Consider the following 20,785-nt stretch of genomic DNA (forward strand, 5'->3'; position numbering starts at 1 on the left):
CTCGAGGAGGGACAATATATGAACAAATGCAAAAAGTGGAAGCAGGATCTGATACAGAGTCAGAGAAAACTATCTAACTTGTGTCAATCATCAAAGACCTATTCTCACCCTACAACATACCAGTTCACACCACTGATAAAATCTGGGATAATACCTTTGAGATTGATTCAAATGAATATGAATGGGGTAGCTGTTCTAATATTACTAAAGATATTTGTGCAAATGACAGCAATACACCCATCTCTCAAGAAGAACGCGGCACCAAATATAGACCACTTGAATTTGGTCCACAAAATATCTATGACGCCAAGGAAAACGAGCAGCAACATTATGCGCAAGTCTATACAGAAGATGATACCATCGAAGACCTTGATGAAATCCTTAACTTCTTTAACACCTTGGCCAATCATGATGATACTTACATCCTGACACTTACAGTAGTAGAACTTGATCTACCAAACGACTCCTTACCACTTGTCTTTCCTGACCTCATAGACTGGGACAAACCTGAAATACATGATATACCAATTTTCCCAAATGACGAATCCATTATCCATTACTTATGTACCATTAACCCAGAAACAGACTCTACCAGTGAACAAAGTAATGACATCTACAATCTAGGGAGTGCCAAGTCTCTCAGTCACAAAATTGAATGAAATAAAGGATCTACTACTGAAAACCAGTCAATGGCAGCAATAGATCACACAAAAGTAAAAATAAAGGACGCATCTAAGGGTGAAAACCTTTTTAAGGCACCTAAGAATGGGAGACTTGACACTCTTCCTGAACATTATCACAAGCGATGACCCATATTGATTGAGCCCACTCAATCAATCAACATTGGTACTATAGAAGCAACCAAAATTATACACCTTGTAGAATCTCTGACAGAAGCAGAAAGATCAGAGTTGATCAAATTTTTTTAAGAAAAGAAAATCAACTTTGCTTGGTCATATGCGGATATGCTCGGGATTGATCCATAATTAATCATGCATCACTTGTCCATTGCCCTAGGAGCTAAGCCAGTCAAGCAAAAACTGCGAAAGATGAATCCACATGTGGCACTCATGGTTAAAGTTGAATTGAAGAAACTATTAAACGTCAAATTTATTCGACCTATTGACTATGCTGAATGGATTTCAAACATTGTACCAGTATCAAAACTAGATGGCAGTATTAGAATCTGCACTGATTTCAGAGATGTCAACAAAGCCTGTCCAAAGGACGACTCTCCTTTACCCAGTATCGACATAATTATAGACCTCACAGCAGGCCATCCAATGCTGTCACTAATGGATGGTTTTTCAGGCTATAATCAAATCAAGATAGCCCCAAAAGATCAAGATAGAACAGTGTTTACCTGTCCTTGGGGAATGTATTATTGGAATGTTATGCCTTTTGGCTTGAAGAATGCAGGCACAACTTATCAACGAGCAATGACAACAATCTTTCATGACATGATGCATACCTTCATGGAAGACTATGTAGATGATTTACTAGCTAAATCCTTCACCAAAGGAGAACATCTAAGCATCTTAGAAAATATTTTTGATCGATTGGAGAAATTCGAAGTCAGACTCAGCCCTAAGAAGTGTGTCTTTGGGGTTACTATTAGGTCTCAGAGACAACTAAGAGGGGGGGCTGAATCAGTTGTCTAATAAATTTAAACCAAAAACCACTTAACCAACTTAATGCTTAATACTGGTAAACCAGTTAAGTATGCTAGTAGATAGTGTTAACAGTAAATTTCTATACTAATAAATATTAATGCATGAAATATAAACATAAAGTCATCCACAACACATAACACCAATATTTGTACGTGGAAACCCTGTAAAGGGAAAAACCACAGTGGGAAACCTTACCCACAATCAGATGATACTACTGCAAATAGTAAGTGTACATAAATGTGGTCTGCACATGCATAAAGGCCAACAACCTAGAGCTCACTGATCAATCACAAAATGGGAGTCACACTTACTACAGTTGGATGGTTAAATCCAATAAGAATGAACTGCACAAAATAACATCTTCATATGCTAGATTCAGTACTAGTGTAATGATGATATGCTTCTACAAAAACCTATCTTCACCTTCAAATGATCTCTTTGTGTATACCTCTTCTTAATCTCACATATACCTTCTCACAATTCTTCTTCGCATTCCACATTCCATCTTACAAATAAGATCTTACATTTATACAATAACTTAAGACCAATTTTAGTAGGTCGGCTCTACAAGATATTACAATAAAAAAATTTTACAACCAATATAATATCTGATGCAATAACCGATTGAACATGACAGCTTAATGCATTTACAACAATAATAAAACGTCTCCATAGCATGCCATACTGATCTGGAAAAGATAAACCTGCCGGTGTAACCCTAGGTAACCCTGGACCTATTTGCCGATAAAAGAAAATATGCAAATATGAATATATTAATGATTAATTATGCAAAACAAAGTGTCCACATGATGTCTTCGACATTAACAAGTGTCTTCCATATCATTCCAAGTGTCGATGATCATTATATCCTGTCGGTGAACCATATACCAGTAACTGTGCAATAGTTACTTGCTTGCTGGTGAATGTTGCTGGATCTCCAAAGTGCTAGTGTTTCAGTAGGTGTAGCCATCAATGACAAAACCATACGAAAATACCAACAGTTACATCAGGAAAGTTACTAGGCTACATAAATTTAGTTAAGGGTATTGAAGTGGATCCAGCAAAGGTGCAAGCCATTATGGAGATGCCACCACAAAATAATATCAGTCAGCTCAGATCTCTACAAGGATGACTTGAATCAATCAGGTGATTCTTCTCTCAACTAGCAAATAAAAGTCTCCCATTTAATCATTTGCTACATAAAAATGTACCATTCAGATGGGAAGCCAAATGTGCAGAACCTTTCTATCAAATCAAATAGTATCTAATGAACCAACCAGTTCTAGTACCACCAATAGCAGGAAAGCCACTCATTCTATACATTTCAACAACAGATATATCACTGGGGGCATTGTTAGCACAAGAAGATCAACAAGGCAAGGAACGAGCTATATACTACATCAGTAGGACATTGAACGGGTATGAACTCAACTATACATTCATTGAGAAGGCTTGTCTAACAGTATTATTCACCTCTCAAAAATTTTGACATTACATGCTAGCGCACACAATTAAGCTAGTTGCAAAAATTGATCCTCTCAAATATCTACTCAGCAAGGCAGCTCTTACAGGTAGATTGGCTGAATGGGTCATGATTCTTAGTGAATTTGATATCCAATACATAGAACGAAGAGCTATCAAAGGACAAGAAATTGTAGATCAACTTGTTGAAGCACCACTACCTGGAAAACAAACTATGAAGATCAAATTTCCGGACAGGGACGTACTGGCTATTTCTACCAAATAATGGACCTTGTATTTTGATAGATCCTACACACAACATGGCTCAGGTGCTAACATTCTGTTCATCACTCCTGAAGGACACACTATACCAAGATCATAGAGGCTTATGTTTCCATGCACCAACAATATTGTTGGATATGAGGCATTGGTTATAGGGATCATAATGGCCGTAGAATGGCAGATCATCAAATTAAAAGTCTACGGAGATTCATAACTCGTCATCAATCAAATCAACAATGACTATTAGACAAAGGACAACAAGTTGCTACCCTACAAGCGAATGGTGGATGATTTCAAACAATATTTTTTACACATCACCTTCGAGAAAATACCAAGGTTGGATAATAGAGTAGCTGATTCCATGGCTACTATCGCTTCACTACTGCAAATTCCAGAGCAACAGAATCATTACGAGTTTCTGGTAGAGCAATTGTTCTCCCCTGCCTATGACCATTTAGAATGCCATGTTATCTATGCCTTGACTAGTTTCGACTCTCCATTATATGGACCCATCTACGACTATCTTAAGAACAATATCCTACCCATTGACCTATCCCGAAACCAAAAGCACAACTTTATCTAGCAAGCCACCTGTTATACTCTTACTGCTGATACTTTGTACTGTCGAGGTCTAGATAGTACTCTTCTTTGTTGTCTTGATCGTAATGAATCTGACTCCACTTTACACAAGCTTCACGAAGGTATCTGTGGCACACATTCAAGTGGTACTACTCTTGCTAAAAAGCTTCTAAGAATGGGATATTACTTGCCAACAATGGAAAAACACTCTTATCACTTTGCAAAAAAGTGTCCTAAATGCCAAATCCATGGCAATCTTATACATGCGCCAGCACAGGAACTATAGCCATTCACAACATCATGGCCCTTCTGTCAGTGGGGACTAGACTTGGTTGACAATATTCATCCTTCATCTTCAAATGGACACAAGTTCATTATAACGGCAACAAAATACTTTACCAAATGTATAGAAGCAGTCCCCATGACCATAGTGATTGGGAAACAAATTTCTTCTTTTATCCTTAATTATTTGATATGTAGATATGGCATTCCAAGCTCCATCATCACAGATAATGGACAACCTTTTAAAAACCAAGATGTACGAGAACCATGTGAAAATTTCAAAATCCAACATTGTTTCTCTACACCTTACTACCCACAGGGGAATGGTCAGGCAGAAGCATCCAACAAAAAAATATTGAAAATCCTAAAGAAAACAGTGAATGATGCAAGCAAAGATTGGCATATACAACTCAATCAAGCACTTTGGGCCTACAGAACTAGCATCCGCACACCTACAGGAGCTACACCCTATTCATTGGTATATGGATCAGAAGAAATTTTACCCTTGGAGGTAGAAATTCCATCTCTCAGAGTCTCTTTGAAAGGCTTAATCCCAGATGAAGAGTATCGAGTTAACCAACTGCAAGAGCTTGAGCTCCTAGATGAAAGACATCAACATGCCTACACTCATCTCAAAGAATATCAGCAATGTATGTGCAGGAGCTACAACCACAAGGTCATTCCCAAAATTTTTAAAATTGGTGACCTAGTACTCAAAGAAAATCCTAGGAATCAGCAAGATCAGGAAAAGAAAGGGAAATTTGAACCTAATTGGTTAGGTCCCTATGTCATCATATTAGCCTATCGATCAGGCACCTATCAAATAACAACTTTGGAAGGAGATGTGCTTGACGAACCAACTAACAACATTCATCTGAAGAAATACTACACTTGAGTAATCTAATGCACTGAAAAGCCAAAAAATTAAAAAAAAATCAAGAAAAAGGTAAATAAAAAGGTACAATAAAAGCAATTGGTGAAAACCTGGCAACAAGTGCTATTGTGAGAGGAAAGCTCCTCTATCTATATCCATACTATTATCTCCACAGTAAAGCACTATCGGCCATCGCCCGACATTTTTTAGCACAATATCCATCTAGGCCATACTTTGCATAGTCACTATCCTGGTTTATCCGCATATCCTTTCACCGCATCTCACCATGGTTTGGTAATCACTATACATATCCATATTAAGAAGTACACTTGACTAGGGGCAGTAATCAAAACTTGCAACACGTTCAAAACGTCAAAACTTGTCACAAACTCAGAACTTCATATCCAACAAAACAACACTCGTACAATTGCAAAGAAAAACATTGATCGCTTAACAGGATTCACAAAATATGATGGATGATTTTCTGAAATATCAAATGTTGCATCTTGCATAAAGTTTTGACTATTTTTGCACTTTAACTTTTTGAATTATTGGATCCTCTAATTTTTCTCAACAATGCTTCAAAGCTAGACAACATCATAGGGACTCCAATATTTTTCTTATTTTTCTGTCTATGAGGTGATCATCTATACTGTGTAAATACTTGTCTCGAGACATGATTCACAGCATATCACTGAAGACATGATTCCACTTTACGCATACAAGTGATTTAATCTTGTTTGTTTATACGCAATCTGCACTCAGGTCGTCCTGGTTGAATTATACCTTGACGCGTGTGCTATCTTGCAAAATCAAAAATCATGTAAATTTTTCTCAGGTCATTATGGTTCAAATATACCATTATGCTTGTATAAATTTTCAGCATATCCCAAACAAATCAATGCTCAATGATGATACATAAATAGAAAGCAAACAACATGTGGCTATATAGGGATGACAAATATAGAATGAGGATGCTCAAAAACAATTAGTTGCATATCATTTTATAATTAGTTGCATATCATTTTACAATTAGTTGTATATCATATCATACATCTCATTTTCAAGATACATCTCACAGCATATCATATCATACATCTTATTTTCAACATACATCTCATAGCATCATGCATTATCACATCATATTCATCAAATGTCGCATCACATACATCTATCTAAGCATTGCGTCATCATAGAATAAACAAAAGCATATAGAATGCGTCATCCATAACACATCGCATGAAGATCAAAGAAAATGATGCCATATATATCTCGACAAATGATCAAATATACAAAATATGTCATGTCTGTGCCAAGTACAATACAATGATCAAAATACAATGGAGACAATGTCTCTCACGTATGACTATCTCCTGAGGGAGATGGTCTCGCTGCAGATGTTCCTTCTCTTGGATCTATCTAGGAGGCCCTGTCATGCCTCTGCTATTTGTCCTCAACCCAGTCTCTCGAGACCGACTAGATCTTGACTATGTAAAACTCTGCACTCGGCACTCCCTGGGCACCGCATCCTCATAATGTCTCCTATAGTACTCCGCATCCTTGGCTCTCAAAGCCAGCTCTCTCAAGGTGTCTCTCATCGGGCCACCTACTGCTGCTCTCTCCAAAGCTTCTGCTTGAGCCTCGACTTGACCCAACTGCTCCAAAGCAGTATCCTGCTCTATGGTTAGCTGTGTAATCTGACACTGATGTGCCAACAACTGTGTTTGCAAATGCTTCACTGACAACTGCAGCGATCTAATCTGCGCATCCTCCACATGCGTTAGAATCCGCATCTGCAAGGGTACCTGTGAAGGGGTACCCCATGTCCCTCTAACTATCCTCGGTGTAGGTGGAGGTAAAACAGCTGACCTCCTCCTCTGGGCTGGTCGTCTGAAATCATCATACCCTCCCACCATCGCTAGCACCTCGCCAACCCACTCCTCTCTAGCTCTGATAGCCAAACCTCCTCTCCCCCTATCCATCGCCAGCCACTGCCCTACCCTCTCACCTTGTATCCCTCTAGCACCACCATCTCCACCTCTCTCTCCTCTCCTCCCCTAATCAAGTCTCCCTCTATCCAATCTCCTCCTCTCCCCCTGCCGCCCTTAGCCACCTCCTCTATCATCACCTCCTCCATCATCACCCCCTCCATCCCCACCTCCAACCTCTATCTCCTCACCAACCTCTCCTCGCTGATCATCCTCATCATCATCAAAAGCGGGAATCATCTCAGCTGGATCTGATATTCGGGCCACTACACGCGCTGTAAAGAGTGATGCAAACTCATCTTTCATCCCTACATCTACTATCTTAGAGGCATAATCCCAAATCTAGCCAGCTACATGAAAGAACTCCTCCACTACTACCCCGCTATCAATCGTCGATCGCCAATTAGGAATATCCTATCTTCGTCGAGCATAAAAAAATGCTCTCTCTGGAATCCCCTACTATCGATGATACTGTTGCAGCACTCGGCTATGCAGAAACCTCTCAATGACAAAGGGCGTCTGCCCTATCAAATATCTGGTCATGTAGATATAGGGCATCTCTATCCCATCCTTGGCCCATACCTCGCAACCTATATATGGTTGCCAGATGACCATATCAATGTCATCCAACACTCTCCTCCAGTGCTCTAGTTTTCCCAGCTTATGCTGGACAACTATCCCTCTGTATCCATATGCATAGGCACACCCAACAGGCCTATCTCTGTCCACTAATGGCCTAGCTACGGGAATATGCTCCCACACCCATACCTGTAGCAATGTCACTCTAGCTGATAAACTATCGTAGCCTAGGTATACCACCTCGTGTAAATCCCTATATAAGTGAGCCAGCATAGCTGACCCCGACGCAAATCGACAACCCTGCATCACAATATCCTCCAGAACCAATCCCCACCCCATTGCTAGTCCCTTCAACCTACGGTCAAAACATAAGAAACCACCTATAAATCATGCCAGAACTGATTGTAGAGGCACGTAATACAAATCCAAAAACTCCTGCCAGGGGATCTCATACCTGCACACAGTATCATCCTGAAAGATCCAGCGAAGTGCCTCAGTCCCACCCCCTTCGGTCTGCTCGTAGGGTAGGAATGCTCCTACCACAGGAATCCACAGAATCTGGTAACAATCCTCAGGGGTCACTATAATCTCGCCTGTCACCAAATGAAAGGTGTTCATATCGCTATGCCACCTCTCTGCCAAGACTATCAATAAACCTCAGTTTACGATAAACCAAGGCATATCTAACAAAGAGGTCAAACCACACCTCTCAATAATGTCTCTGTCAGCCTGTGTCAATCGTGGTATCAAGGACCACGGTCTCAGAAATCTCTCACATGACTGCACCACTCCAAGACGCTCCTGTCCAAAAGCAACGCAAGTCCAATATCAGTTCCCTCATCAACACATGGATATCAAAATCAAATTCATCTCAAAAACTTGAAAACTTTGAACAAATCTAAATCAAGTTTCACAAACATATCAACTTGTAACACAACTCAAGTTCCACAATCAAAGTAGCTTGTAACACAACTCAAGCTCCACAATTCATATCAAACACATTCATATCAAAAACTTGAAAACTTTGAAAAATTCAAATCAAGCTCCACATCATATCAAAATCACATCAAATCTATATCAACTTGAAACATCGCAAATCAAATCAAGTTATCTCAGAACTCATATTGGACACACTTATCACACCAATGGCACCAGACATGAAGACTAGCAAAACGCACTTATCCCAGTAGAACTGGCATCACCCTACCCATTTTCTTCATTCCCAGATCCCACTATACCAAGATTTTTCCTATATGTGCTAAATCATCTTGTCTACTAGCTAAACTGTTTCTCATGTGCTAACCTGTTTTCTCCACACGCTCTCTGATTTACCCTATGTGCTACCCTTTTCTGCCAAAGTGCCACCTAAGCTACCTTATGTGCTAAACCTACCCTATGCACTATTTTATCCTACTCTTGCACTATGTATCTATCCCTATGTGCTAGGTCACACCTACGTGCTATCTAGACCTACCCATGCAACCCCCTAGAAGCCCTATGCGCTTGATATTTTCTATGTGCTACCCATTTTACCCAACACTCTACCTTGTGCCCCCAATGCGCTAACCTAATCCTATGCGCTACCCTAACCTAACGATGTGCTAGCGTAAAATTTTCGGATGGTACCCTCTATTGTTAAACCCTACACGCTACAAAAATTTTCGTATGCGCTACCCTTTCGACCTGACGTGCTAAAACGTAACAATCCGCATAAAAGAATTCAAAAAATGACCAAAAATGACAAAATAAAAAATCAAACAGGGGTCAAAAGGGATGACTTACCGGTGGTCCATACGTGGTACGCCTCCGATACCTCCTAACGTGCTCAAATCGATGAGAAGAATACGGAATCGGCATGTTGACTTCACTCCAAATGTCACTATCTCCAAAGTCAACAAGCACAAATGAGACAAAAGAAATCACATTTTCCCTTTATATAGGGTAAATCAAAATTAGGGTTACATGGAGGGACACGTAAAATTGCTCGCGGTATCTCCTACAACCCTACCAAATGGCAATATCAGGAGATGAATCAAATTACCACATTCAACATAGATGAAATTGTACAATGCAATGAACATTATCAAATTTATCTAAAACAAATCAAATTTTCAAAATTTTTGATTCATCTCCCGAGGGGGCATTATCAACATCATTTATCAAATCTGGGGCATGACGTGAAAATTTCAAAACAACATAAAAATTGATCACAAACAAATCATAATGACACATCATTTTCTCTAAATCAACATGTGCACACAGATCACTTCAAAGAGGGACAAAATGTAGACATATAAAAATGACCATATTCCTAAATGGATATTTAATGTTCATTTTATTCGCATTACTCTATTTAATTAAGTAACTTATTCAATTTATTTAGTTAAATTCACTTAAACCCTTTTTGCATTATTTAATTGAATAAATCATTTTATTTAATTAAAACCCTTCTCTCTACTTTTTAATTAAATTCACATTTAATTAAATAGTTTACCCCAATTAAATAAATTTAATTTATTTAAAATCCCCAACTTGCAACCAAATTGAAATAAAGAAATTTATTTTAATTAATTCTATTTTCCCTCACCCACTTGCAAAATCCTACATCCCACTTGCATCCTAAACCCTATTCCTAAATTCTTCTAGAATCCATCTAATCATAATCAAATAACCTAAACCCATCAATTATCCCCTTTCCCTAAATTTGAGGAGGTCACTTCTCAAATTCGGAGTAAAGTCTTCAAAATGCATTAAAGCCTTTATCCATTCAACAAGATGCCACCAAATTTGTAAGGACTCTTACAAATTTGTCCCCAAAGTCTTCAAACCATTAATAGTTAACTAACCCTTAGTGCAATGGTTAGAGACTTTTTTCCTAACTTAACCTCCATCTAACCCAAGGGTCTCATCAAGCATTTATTGCTTTGACCATAGTTATTCCTTTAATCTTTGCACAAGAGTTTACCCCTTGGATAAAAACTTTATCCAATGGATAACCCTAACCTAACCTTAACCCTTACCTCCTAGGGTAACCATAAGGTCTTCTCAAGCATTTAATGCTTCTTACATCTCCTCACAACCAGCCTTATGTTGACAATTGTCACCATTTCATTGGTGAAAATTGAAAACATGGATTGACAACTTTCAAACTTGACCCTTGATTAACTCTTTCAATCCTGACCATCCCTTGCCCTATTTTCACTATAAATAGAGCTCTCATTCCTCCATTTATGGATCCATGCAAGCTTTAGTATCTCATTTATGCTCAATTTTATAGGAATAAATCTAACAAGCATTTTAGACTATTTCCTTTATCATTAGCTTAACTCTTAAACTAGCATATCATGTTAGGATAGTATTGTTACTAATCTTGTCATCTTATAATCTAGTTTATTGCATTTGTAGAGTCATGCATAGATAGGATGCATTTTCATGACTAAATCAATCGTAGACATCCCTCGTTCTTGCATTTGTCATCCCTAAGCCACTTTGCTTAGTGATATGAGACCAATGGCATTGGCTTGAGGGACCTTGTGAGATAGAAAACCATGGAACCATCCTTGGGAAGTTGAGTCATTCTTCATGACTCCATAACTTGCACCAAGAAGTCATGTGGGTGTGTGGACAAGCCTCTTGGAGCTTCATTTTTCATATTTTAAGTTTCATGAACCCGCTTTTCCCACATACACTATAATTCATTTTTTTACTTTTGTGTCTATAAAATACTTCAAGAGGCCTAAGTTTGTCATGTCAAACTCTCTTTTCATGTTCTCTTTCAAATCAGCAATGAAGAAATCATCATCCCTAGTAAAAACTAAATCATTTGCATACAAGACAATAATCAAACTATTATGGTTTGCTACCTTGATGTAAAGAATGGGCTAACCATCACTTTTGCTAAAGTCATTGTTCAACAAATATGAGTCAATCATGTTGTACCATACTCATGGTTCTTGCTTCAACCTATAAAGATCTTTCTTTAGATATACACTTTGTCTTCTTGAGTTTTGAACATCATAACCACATGGGTGCTCCACATGTACTTCTTATTTCAATACTCTATTCAAGAAGGAAGACATCACATCCATTTGAAATAGCTTCTAGTTGTGTTGGAATACAATTTCTAAGACTACCCACACAATTTTCATCATTACAACTATATCATATGTCTCATCATATTCTCTTCCTAATTTTTGTTTGTACCCCTTGACAACCAATCATTCCTTCTTCTCTCTATTCTTTCTTTGTCATTGTTCTTGGTCTTGTAGAGCCATTTCTCTCCAATAAATTTCTTACTAGAAGGTAAATCAATTATCTCTCGTGTATAGTTCCTCTCTATTGCATCTATTCCCTCATCCATGGCCTCATGCCATTTCTCTTTTTTTCATAAATCCTCAATATAAATTAGATCATCTATGAAAAATAATGCGAAAGTTTACATTTCTTTCAAAACCTTCATCATATCTTTCATTTTGGTAAATCTCTCTTAGACTCTTCATCTTTTGTTGCATTAGGGATGGGAGAGCAGGAGTAGAATTCTCCATACTATTGTTGCTCTATTAAGAAGATCATGTCTAGAGATATCTAGATCTTCTATTCATTGTATTCATTGTTTGTGCATTTGTAAAGAGATATCTAGATCTCTCTAGAGCTAATTGTCTAGCTATCCATAGTTGTCTATTTGTCTGCTTGTCTATGTCAGGAGTTGTTTGAAACAAATCATCTAGTATGTGTGAATTTAGAGCTCTTTTAAGATATCTATTACACTCCATACCTATTGTAGCATCATCTTGTTGCACTCCATACTCTTCTTCTTCATTGTCAATAGGCACTCTAATTGAGTTACATGAAGAGTTGTCCATTGATCCATCCCATGACTCATTCTCAATGAAATCAACATCCCTACTAACCACAATTTTCTTAGTGATTGAGTTATATAGCCTATATGGGTAAAAGCACAATGTTGTGTCACACTTTTATAAAGACACCGACCAACATAACTAAAACTATTTAACTTCTACCGTAGAAAAGTGACATTTCTAAATTGAATTTGAAATGATGTAAAATGACCAAATGTAGAAATATTAATGAAATTTATATCTGTTATTTCTTTATTTTTTTTATAATTTCAAAGACAGATTGTTCATTGCTGAAAAATGTTGAAAATCAGGGGTTCTAGTCGGCGCCACACAAGAAAATGAAAATGGACTTATTTTTTCTTGATTTTTTTTTCCAAGTAGAACATATATATCTAGTGTTAAATAAAAAATAATAATTATTTATTTTTGAGAAGATTCTCTCATCTAGTGAAAAATTATTTTTTTTATTTTTTTAACTGTTATTCAATTTTAATTTTTTTAAATTTTATTCAATATTTATTTTTTAATTTCGAATCAGCCTCTTTTTTTACTTTAAAAAGATACTCACAATGCTTAATTAATAAATAATATTCAAAATGATCAAAATAGTAAAAAAATAATATGACCAGATTCGTGACTTCGAGATCTACAAAAGAGTATTTTTTGTTTTTTGAAAACAAAAAATCAAATTGATGAAAAATTAGCCAGTATTGAATCTAGAAAAAATGCACAAAAAGTGGCCATTTTGGTGCCACATGGCAGGAGACATAGGATAGTTCGGTCGAACTAAGTTCGCCTGAACTATCCTTAGTTTCAACATTTAAAAAAAAAATTATTTTTTTTTATGGCGACTTCTCAACTAAGGGAGTTCGGCCGAACTCCTAGTGCCATTTCAGCAGCACGCAACCGAGGAGTAGTCCAGCCGAACTGAGCTCGGTCGATCGGACTACCCTCCGTTGGCCCAAAGTGTGACACAGCTCCATGGTTTTTCCCATATGCTTTTGATTTTTCACTATAAACTATGAAGTGTGTCCATTCTCCTTTTCCTATAGATTTATCTCCCTTTGGGAAGGTGCTTGAAGTGGAAATTCTATATTTGTTGTTTTTTGAGTCCTCATATTGCCTAAGGAACTCACTTGTTGAAATGTTTTGTAGTAATATTTCACATATTGACACTATCAAAAGATGTGTCACTCATGTTTCGAATGTAAGAGGACAAGTTAAGATAATTGCAATAATAATCCCTACTTTCTAATTTCATTTTCTAATGTTGAGTATTACTTAAGGATTCTTAGTGAGGGAAACTCATTCCTAGGCTAGAATGCCCTTCATTTTTCTAAGTGGTCCCCTACTTTCAATCCTCTAATTGACTTCAATTTCTATTTGTGGTTCTTATTATAGGGTTTTCCTACTCCCATTAGTTTCAACTCTGACAAATTACAGACTGTAGATCTCTATTTGATGATTCTAGACCTCTTTCCACAACTTCGCCACCTATTCCTACATATAGAAAAGAAAGGAAATTGTTGGGGAGAAAGGGGTTTTCCTAAGTCAAACCCCGATTTTGGAATTAACCTTGAAATAGAATTGAAATGAACTTTAAAGGAAAGTGTACCATTAGGTAGCAGAGGCTATATCTAAAAATGGAAGTGTCTTATACCTTGTTGACACAAATGCTTCTTTGAAGATGATCATAAGTGTTGATGCAATAGCATGACTCCATACAAAAGACCTAAAAGGACTTCATATAAGACCAATTTGCATGAAGGTTGTTGTTACCACTATGAAGAATATGGTGGGATAAAATGTCTTAAATGTTAAATAGTTGTATGCTTAAATGCTTGATCTCAAGTTCACCTTATTGATTGATATGGACTTACCTTGAATGAGGAGGATACCTTGCTTATATAGCTCTCTCAAGAATTTCAGGGCACAAAATGTGGAGCAGGCCAAGATGAGAAAATATTTCCCACCCAACCCACTTGACTATTATGTTATTTCAATTTGGGGCAAAAAAAAGGGGATTGGGGTACCCTAGGTGCCATGCTCGCTCCAAAGTAGGCTCAAATTGGGATGTAAGGTCCTAAATGAGGAGGAGATGCTAGAATGATGTAGTGAATTAGGTTATGATGAGTGAAACTAGATGCAGGAGGCCATACATGCTAAAGTAGGGCATAGTTGAGCAAGAATTTGCATAGGGATGCAATTTATGATACTACAACTATTGACCTTCTCAGTAGGTTTATAAAGTATATTCTATTCACAATTTGATTTCATGGCTAATAGAAAAGAATAAGGTGCTTTATTCTCATCTTAGGCTTTCTTCTAAGTTTGGTAAATGGGTTCAGGAAATTGAATTTTAAAGTTCTCCAAGTGTTTGGAATTATTGTATACAAGTGGATCCTACACATATTGCTTGTAATATCAATAAGAATACCTAGTTGATTTGGAGGAAAGGGAATAAATTCATTCTTCTATGTAGTCCTCTTCTTAGAGTGAGATCGATCAAATGGTGAATAAAAGGGGGAAATATCCATTCAAGACACACTCTCCTCTTAAAGCTGCAAATATGTAAAAAGATTTTCACAAGAAAAGATGTTTTGAGGAAATTGGTCAATAGAGGAAGGATAATGGAGAGACGTCACATATTTTAAATTCTATTGTCACTTATTTGGTTTCTCCTTATCTCAATAAAAGAATTCAATAGGAGAAGGACATTGGTACTACAATGCTCCAAAATTCTATAAATCACTTGTTTAAACCTCTATAATTTTGATTGTGCTACTCTTGCAGAGATTGGTTTCTATTGTAGGTTGGTTAATTGTTGTCCTCAATTATATTTTTTGTTGTCCTATTTTTCTTAATTAGGATGTTTCCACCTTGTCTTTAGAATAGGTTGGTGTAAGGTTTTCTTTGTTTCTAGTTATCCCTTTGTTGTTTTATAGTTATCGTTTGTTATTTTGTTGATCTTAATGCTTTATCTTTCTCTTTCTCTTTCTCTTTATACAAGAGTTTGGGTCCTTTCAAAATATCTACTTTACTAATAAAAGTAGCATATAACAAATGTCTATAGAATATTATGACTAAATGAAATATTGAATTATAGTGAATTTGGATGATAAATTTATAAAAAAAAAATTAAGTGAAGGCTATGAGGATTCCTTTTCCATTCTTGCCTCAAAATGACGTTTTTCATGGAATTATATTCTTTTTTAGAGTACATAACATATCACTTTTTTTGTATGATAGTGATGGACAACAAAAACATCTACTCAAGAGGATTATGGAAGTCTTAAAATTATATCTTTTGTTCCAACCTTGCAACATTAAGAATTGTATCAAATCATAGAAAAGGTAGTGAATTATTTTATAGAATGTAAATGATAGTTTTTATTATGATCTAAGTTTAACATGCAAAACCAGTTCTCAAAATATTGAATAACATGTGGTAAGATTACAATCTTGATTTAGTTTTTGTTGGTGTCTAGCTTCCAAACTAACATGTTAATAGAAGTATTTTAGAGCCCATTTTAAAAGCTATATTACTTGAGAAAACTTGCCATGATGACTACATAGAGAAAAGCTTATGCAATTTCCAAACACATGATCTAAACACAATAAAATAACTTTTAAAATATTTAATCTCTTGCCATGCAATACCCAACACCTCAAACCTATGCCTAATGGATAGATGCATGCCTTCATACAAGCACCAACAAAAGAGATTGAAAACTCATTTAATACTTTACTTGTCCTCTTATCATTCAATAGGATTTTTAGAAATGAAACTTGAAGGAAAATCAATGTTAGTTAATGACAACCTAGATAAATCATAAATATCAAGACTCTAAAATTTGAAAAAAAAAAAACCTTAAGATTGTTCCCTATTTTCCTTCTGCGTACTTCTCAATATAACACTAATACACTACTATTCAACCAAAAACATGAGGCCACACTTTGTAAATAGATAATTTTAAATTGTTTTTGGACACACATTGTAAATAGATAAGGACTAATAATTTTAAATCATCCATATAAACAAATGAACATTCTAGAATTAAAAATATATTCTTATTCTCATGCTAATTAAGAATTGTCTTACAAAGATTTTTCAAATTATTATTATAATCTATACAAAAATTAACATTTGATCCAACTGCAACTGACTGTGATTACTACTACACGTGTAGGCCACATGAAACCACTAGCTAATCACAAATAACTATGAGAAATAAATGTGATTTCTAGCATAGATTTATTACTTTATGATTATATTATAATCAATCATCTGTCTAACGGTCTAGTAAAGAGCGACAGAATTGAAAATAGATTGTTGGCCATGGAGCTGAATCAACAAATCAGCATAGCATTATACGCATTGTTGGCTACATGTTCATTCTTGCTAGCCTATATATACTATGTCCTGCTAATGTTCAACAACATCCAGCGTCTGTGAACGTTCTAGACTACCTGTATCAGGTATACCAAAGATAGTAATTAGGGCAAAATAGTATTCACAGTTGTTGTCATGGCCAGTTCAACCTCCAAAATGGGCACATCTTTTAAGGTTGATGACGTGCAGGAGCTTGCAAAATTGAAGCGTGAGGATGTACCAGAGAGATATATTCGACCTCAACGAGAGAGGATTGGATGTACAGCACTAAGTGCTCCCCCTGGCCTTCATGTCCCTCTCATTGACATGGCCAAGATATTCTCATCACACCATTCCACTAGACAACATGAGATGGAAAGGCTTGCTCAGGCTTGTAAACAATGGGGTTTTTTTCAGGTTTGTAGGTGTTGATATGACCCTTTTCTTTTATAATTGTTTCAATTTTCTATGCACAAGAAATAATTCTGTATTATTCTTTAATGGGCTCTTGACTTAACACGCTCAATACTTCAAATGGCCGTTTTACATTTATATACATATCAGAACCCAGATGTTGGATCTAATTGACATTAAATGTCAAAGTGACCTCTACATGGCAGTATCATATACGTCTCCTTTTGAGATGCTAAGAAATTGACTGTGATTCAGAATCCTTATGTTTTCTTCTTCAGGTGATGAATCATGGAATCGACCTGGGTCTACTGGAGCTAATAAAGGAGGTGGCGAGGGACTTCTTCAAGCTGCCAGTTCAAGAAAAAGAGAAGTATGCAATGATTCCTGGCACAATCCAGGGATACGGTCATGCTTTCATTTTCTCAGATGAGCAGAAGTTAGATTGGTGTGACATGATGGCCTTGGGAACCATGCCCAAGTCTATTCGCAAGGAAAACCTTTGGCCCGCAAAGCCATCACCGTTCAGGTAATCTATGCAGATTTCTTTTCCTTTTCATCATCTAGAGTTCTATGGAACACAAATGGGCACAGCCATTGAGGTATTTTTAATTTCATTTGCCTTATATTCATGGACACAAATACGCATAGTGATTTAAACCCACTTAACTTAGGGCAAATCGAATGATAATGAGATATTCTTGCATGAGTTTTTGCAGTGATACAGTGGAGGCTTATTCAATGGAGGTGTCTAAACTCTGCTGGAAACTGTTGAGTGCCATAGCTGAGAACCTGGGCCTAAATTCCAATATATTTGAGGAGATATTTGGAGAAAATGTGCAGGCCGTGAGGATGAACTTCTATCCTCCCTGCCCTAGGCCTGATCTGGTTCTAGGTTTAAGTGCACACTCTGATGGAAGCGCTCTTACTGTGTTGCTGCAAGATGATGACTGTGTAGGTTTGCAGATTCTTAAGCAGAACCAGTGGATTTCTGTAGACCCAATCTCAGATGCTCTGGTTATCAATATAGGGGACACTCTGGAGGTATTTCCAGAAAAGCTTCCATTAGACAAATGAATTTGAATGTCAATGAACCCATATTGAATTGAATGTTTGGATGTTGACAGGTTTTGGCGAATGGAGAGTACAAGAGTGTTGAGCACAGAGCAGTAACAAACGGAAACAAAGAAAGATTATCGATTGCTACATTTCATGCTCCAAGCTACGATGTGGAGTTGGGTCCATTACATCAATTAATAGATGAAGATCATCCAAGGCTGTACAAGAACTATAATCATGCAGACTACAATCGTCACTATGTCACTAACAAGCTGAACGGGAAGAAATCCCTAGATTTTGCAAGGATTTGACCTTTAACAATTGCGAAATCCATATGACTGAACTCTATTAAATAATTAAATAAAACCCACTGCTATCAGCCTGTGGTTCCATCTTTTAAGTCTTTTGTTATTTATGGAATAGTTAGTAGCTTTGGTGAGTTTTAAATAAAGCATTGCTTGAACACAATATTTAGACTTCCTAGAGACGAACAATAGCTTTACCAGCGGAATAATCGTCATAATTGTGAATCCATCTTACAAATTGGAAAACGTTGTTGCACCAAAACATATTTACAGATTGGCTATGTTCTTTGAGTTTCTCCTTTTCTTCTTTTTTGGTTAATGTTCAAAAGTTTAATAAATTATATTCATAGATTATAATTTGAACATAATATATTCATCCATTTGATTCGATTATCTTTGTTTATTTACTTATTTTTTTATTTTTATTTTTTTTCTCTATTATCAATAGTGTTATCAGTCACCTAGACAAAATTTGAATCTGACAAAGAACAAGATTATGTAAATAAAAACAAAAAAGACAAACATAAAAGACCAGTCAAGAACCATAGATAGCAAAATAATGTTGAGGGACTCACATGTCCTTAATGGCCAAGATAGTTTTCAAAAGACACTACCCTTTGAAGAGTAGATGAACCAGCCACATGATCGGATTGGTGGGGAGAACAAGGGGTATCCACCAAGTGTTTGATCCTTTTATACACCTGTTGAAGAGGTCTACAATGGGACAAGGGCACCTCATCCTCAAATACTTCTCCTTTCTACTTTTGAGTTCTTGTTGTGGTACCTACATGGCAGTACCCATTCTTGACAAAATCCCTAAAATAGTCAATGATGTCCGAGATGCTTTTAATGAGAGTCCCCTAGTTTTCCTTCAACTTAGAAACATTCCTTTCTAATTATTTATTCCCTTTCAAACAAATATTATTTTGTATATCAAGTATCTTCATTTGATTTTTTAAGATTTTATGACATATTTTTTTCTTTTTAATCAAAATAAATTATTATGGCTATGCTTAAGAAATATTGTAAATTTGTTATATGCAACATATATGTTTTTCTTTTTTTCTTTTTAAAGTTATATCATGAATGCTAGGTTAATATAAAGAATTAAAATATATTGATGATTATTAACTTAGAAAACAATGGAACCATAGAAATATCATGAGATTCAACATAGATTATATTTCATACTTCAATATCTTTGAAACATTGTAAGATTTGGCATAGGTGGATTTATTTTCTCTTAAATGCGATGTGTTTGTAATTTACATACAAGAAGCAAAATATGTTATTGTGAGACATAATTTACGAATCACACAAGCTTTGTTATCTCCAAATCTTACCACACAACCATCATATTTTTCCATACTCACAAACTTACTCTTATCACCTATCATATGACGAGAACAACCACTATCAATAACCCATTTATCTTTCTCTTCAACTTTTGCAGCTAGGGCTTTCCCTCATTAGTGTAGCTTGTAAAATATATAGTAACATGATCATCTTCTTTGATAGCAATAAACACAAAGTCATCTCTAGAATTTCCTTTGTTAGATTCATCATCTATAACAACTTCATCAGTAGCATAATAACACTTCTTCTGATATTTAGACTTGTAGGCCTATCTTATTACATGAAAAGCATTTAAGAGGTAACTTTCCTTCATACTTACTAACACCTTTAGGAAATCTCCTGGAAATACATGCTTCAAGCTCTTCAAGCTCCTTCTCTTCACTTTCCATCTCTCTCATCTCCCACTCATATCTAGATACTCTTGTAGAACTTTCTCCCAAATCATATCTTTGCTTCCCATATACGGTAGCTTTAAATGCAGACTCAGTCTTACGAAGAGAGTCACCAAACTCACTCAGCTCAAAAGTGGCAAGTTTATCAACTAGCATGTCTCTTGTCACATTAGTCACAGTATGGATCTCATCTATAGCAGTCTCCTTATGTTTGTAAGCAAGCGACAAGGATCTCAATACTTTAGCAACAATCTCATATTCTTCAAGGAATCCAGCGACACATCTGATTTCACAAACAAGCTCATTCACTTTT

General features: G+C 36.3%; 1 protein-coding gene across 1 annotated transcript; it reads left to right on the forward strand.

Moving 5' to 3' along the window:
• The first annotated feature begins 17,008 nt into the window (after nucleotides 1-17,008).
• Nucleotides 17,009-18,819, forward strand: LOC131073939 (codeine O-demethylase). Its single transcript, XM_058010463.1, has 4 exons — nucleotides 17,009-17,366; nucleotides 17,642-17,889; nucleotides 18,080-18,404; nucleotides 18,488-18,819. The coding sequence occupies exons 1-4, from the start codon at nucleotides 17,106-17,108 to the stop codon at nucleotides 18,728-18,730; spliced, it is 1,077 nt and encodes a 358-aa protein (XP_057866446.1). The 5' UTR covers nucleotides 17,009-17,105; the 3' UTR covers nucleotides 18,731-18,819.
• The last annotated feature ends 1,966 nt before the right edge of the window (nucleotides 18,820-20,785 follow it).

Source organism: Cryptomeria japonica, chromosome 9 (assembly GCF_030272615.1).
Source record: "Cryptomeria japonica chromosome 9, Sugi_1.0, whole genome shotgun sequence".
Classification (NCBI taxonomy): Eukaryota; Viridiplantae; Streptophyta; class Pinopsida; order Cupressales; family Cupressaceae; genus Cryptomeria; species Cryptomeria japonica.

Coding starts and splice junctions, on each gene's coding strand:
- LOC131073939 (XM_058010463.1), top strand. CDS start 17,106: ATGGCCAGTTCAACCTCCAAAATGGGCACATCTTTTAAGGTTGATGAC. Junction 17,367..17,641: donor AACAATGGGGTTTTTTTCAG/GTTTGTAGGTGT, acceptor TTTCTTCTTCAG/GTGATGAATCATGGAATCGA. Junction 18,405..18,487: donor ATATAGGGGACACTCTGGAG/GTATTTCCAGAA, acceptor GGATGTTGACAG/GTTTTGGCGAATGGAGAGTA.